At 52.2% G+C, this 3,181-nt stretch overlaps 1 protein-coding gene across 1 annotated transcript; it reads left to right on the top strand.

The window, feature by feature from the left end:
- The first annotated feature begins 205 nt into the window (after window positions 1-205).
- On the top strand, window positions 206-2,129 carry LOC124667066 (sugar transport protein MST8). Its single transcript, XM_047204395.1, has 4 exons — window positions 206-335; window positions 425-747; window positions 943-1,572; window positions 1,674-2,129. The coding sequence occupies exons 1-4, from the start codon at window positions 206-208 to the stop codon at window positions 2,127-2,129; spliced, it is 1,539 nt and encodes a 512-aa protein (XP_047060351.1).
- Window positions 2,130-3,181: the final 1,052 nt, after the last annotated feature.

The raw sequence follows: 3,181 nt of genomic DNA, 5'->3' as shown, positions 1-3,181 counted from the left end.
AGCCGTTACAGGTATCACCGTATCAGTCCGGATAAGTTACCGGCATGCGTGTGCCTATCGTCTGACTTAATCTTATCTTATCTCGTGTAGATTATCTCTAAGTCGAGTGTCCTACTCTATAAATACACCAGACCAAACCCATCCCGGCCCCCGTCCTTCCCTCCACACGCACTTCACTTCCTGATCTGAAGCTAAGTCTTGAGCCATGGCAGTCGGCGCTCTTGCCAAATCCGATGGCAAGGACTACCCCGGGAACATGACCGTCTTCGTCTTCCTCGCCTGCCTCGTCGCTTCCTCAGGCGGTCTCATCTTCGGCTACGACATTGGCATCTCAGGTGAGTTTTCACGACGAGCAATCGGCCGATCGGTTCCATTGCGTGAAACAGCATCAGAAACTGATTGGTCGTTGTGTGATATGATTCAGGTGGTGTGACGTCGATGGACCCGTTCCTGATCCGGTTCTTCCCGTCGGTGTACGCCAAGGAGCAGGAGGTAGTGGAGACGAACCAGTACTGCAAGTTCGACAGCGCGCTGCTGACGCTCTTCACCTCGTCGCTCTACCTCGCCGCCCTCGTCGCCTCCCTCTTCGCCTCCGTCACCACAAGGAAGTTTGGCCGCAGGATGACCATGCTCGGCGGCGGCGTCACCTTCCTCGTCGGCGCCATCCTCAACGGCTTCGCCTTGAACATCGCCATGCTCATCATCGGCAGGATCCTCCTGGGCGTCGGTGTCGGCTTCAGCAATCAGGTGATCATTCGATAGATCTGGACTTGATTACCTGCATGCATGCATCGAGGTAGATCGGATAGAGATATAACTTAGAACGCGATCCACACCGGATATATCGGATCTTAATACTACTATGCGATAACCGGCTCCATGCATGCATGGTCAGTTATACAAACAGCTGACTCGATCGTACTTGACGTGCATATCGTGCAGGCCGTTCCTCTGTACCTGTCCGAGATGGCGCCGGCGAAGATGCGCGGCATGCTCAACATCAGCTTCCAGCTCATGATCACACTGGGCATCCTGGCCGCCAACCTCATCAACTACTTCACGGCCAAGATCTCCGGCGGCTGGGGATGGCGCATCAGCCTGGGTCTCGCCGCCGTCCCAGCCGTCATCATGGCCGGTGGCTCCATCTTCCTCCCAGACACGCCCAACTCCCTCGTCGCCCGCGGCAAGGAGGAGGAGGCGCGCGCTATGCTCCGTCGCATCCGCGGCACCCACGACATCGGCCTCGAGTACGACGACCTCCTCGCTGCCAGCGAGGCTTCCAAGGCCATCGACAACCCGTGGAAGACTCTCCTAGAGCGCCGCTACAGGCCGCAGCTGGCGATGGCCATCCTGATCCCGACGCTGCAGCAGCTCACCGGCATCAACGTGGTGATGTTCTATGCCCCCGTGCTTTTCAAGACCATCGGCTTCGGTGGCACCGCCTCGCTCATGTCCTCCGTCATCAGCGGCGGAGTCAACATGCTCGCCACCTTCGTCTCCATCGCCACCGTTGACCGCCTCGGCCGCCGCAAGCTCCTCCTCGAAGGTGGCTGCCAAATGATCATTGCCCAGGTACGTAAATACGCACTCCCAGAAGATTTCAGATTACGCAAAGCTGCATTGATCAACGTTAACATAACACAACTATATTTGAAAATGGCTCTCTCGTGCAGTTCTTGCTTGGGACTCTGATCCTGATCAAGTTCGGAACAGACGGCGTGGCGAACATCTCGCGCTCGTACGCGATCGGCGTGGTGTTCTGCATCTGCGTGTTCGTGTCGGCGTTCGCGTGGTCATGGGGGCCGCTGGGGTGGCTGGTGCCGAGCGAGATCTTCCCACTGGAGATCCGGTCGGCGGCGCAGAGCATGGTGGTGGTGTTCAACATGGCCTTCACCTTCATCATCGCGCAGATCTTCCTGATGATGCTCTGCCGCCTCAAGTTCGGCCTCTTCTACTTCTTCGGCGTCTGCGAGCTCCTCATGACAGCCTTCATCTACTTCTTCCTGCCGGAGACCAAGGGGATCCCCATCGAGGAGATGGACAGGATCTGGGGAAGGCACTGGTACTGGAAGCGATTCGTCGAAGACGGCGGCAGCCGCAAGGTCCAGATGGCATCCACTGCCGTATGACGATCGATCGATCTTAGTTTTGATCTCCGAGGTGGTTTTTGACTTTTAGTTAGGGCCTTGGTCTTTATCAGAGTTGATTACTTTTTAATTAGGCCTTAGTTTCGAGAGAGTGTTAATTACGTACGTGGATTAATTTTGCTGTGTGGTAGTAGCATCAATGTACTCCTACCACTGCTGCTGGTCCTCGTAAATAATGTAGTACAGTACTGAAGGTGGCTGCCAAATGATCATTGTCGAGGTACATGACTTTCGTGTTGAGATTGAAGAGTGTCATGGAATTACTACAAATGTGCAACAAAATGTTTCACGAACAGGAAATCAACCTTCTGAAAGCATATGTTTGAATTCACGTTTATTTATTAGGAAAAAGTAAATGAATTATGTTATCTTTTAGTCTTACACATATACTTCTGACTCAGCACATTGTACCGTCTAAAAAAGACTTAGCACATTGTAGTACGAGTAGTTGATTGTTTCCGAACGTATCGATGTCAAAAGTGAACAAGATAAATAAAAATTCTGCAATCAACCATTGAATTTCACCCGTATTCCTGTTTTGTTCTTGGCACTCAGACATCGAAATCCAGTTCATGATTTCAGATTCAAAAGTTCAATGTGTTGGTGTGGGTGTGTGGGGTAGCCATAACTGTTAACTAGGATCCGGTGTTAAAATGTGACATAATAGTAGAGAATTGACACTTCCCTAATCCTAATTAATCCACGCGCGCCTCACAGTACATGCATGCATCCGATTAGCCTAGCCCTGCAGCGATTAAAAGCTACCGGATGGAGTAATTGTGAATGTAGCTAGATTCGGTAAAAATCTGTTTGCGAATGAAAAAGCCTAATTCGATAGGTCTACGAGGAAACCTGTCCTAGATTCTTAAAGGAAAACGTTTTAATTCCTCCGGAGGATCGCGATCCTGGCAACCTCCGGCTCCTCTGCGTGCCGCGTGTCCCGCATCAGTAGACAGCGGTGGGAGGACCCACCAGCACACGATCTTATCCCTTCCTCGCCCTCGTCCACTCATTCTTCCCCATCTTTTCTCTCT

The sequence above is a fragment of the Lolium rigidum genome, chromosome 6 (assembly GCF_022539505.1).
Source record: "Lolium rigidum isolate FL_2022 chromosome 6, APGP_CSIRO_Lrig_0.1, whole genome shotgun sequence".
NCBI lineage: Eukaryota > Viridiplantae > Streptophyta > Magnoliopsida > Poales > Poaceae > Lolium > Lolium rigidum.
The sequence above is the reverse complement of the archived record's forward strand: the minus strand, read 5'-3'. Positions and strand labels throughout refer to the sequence as shown.

Excerpts from the sequence above, each read along its gene's own strand:
- LOC124667066 (XM_047204395.1), top strand. The coding sequence starts at position 206 with ATGGCAGTCGGCGCTCTTGCCAAATCCGATGGCAAGGACTACCCCGGG. Across the intron at positions 748-942 it reads GTGTCGGCTTCAGCAATCAG|GCCGTTCCTCTGTACCTGTC; the intron begins GTGATCATTCGA and ends CATATCGTGCAG. Across the intron at positions 1,573-1,673 it reads GCCAAATGATCATTGCCCAG|TTCTTGCTTGGGACTCTGAT; the intron begins GTACGTAAATAC and ends TCTCTCGTGCAG.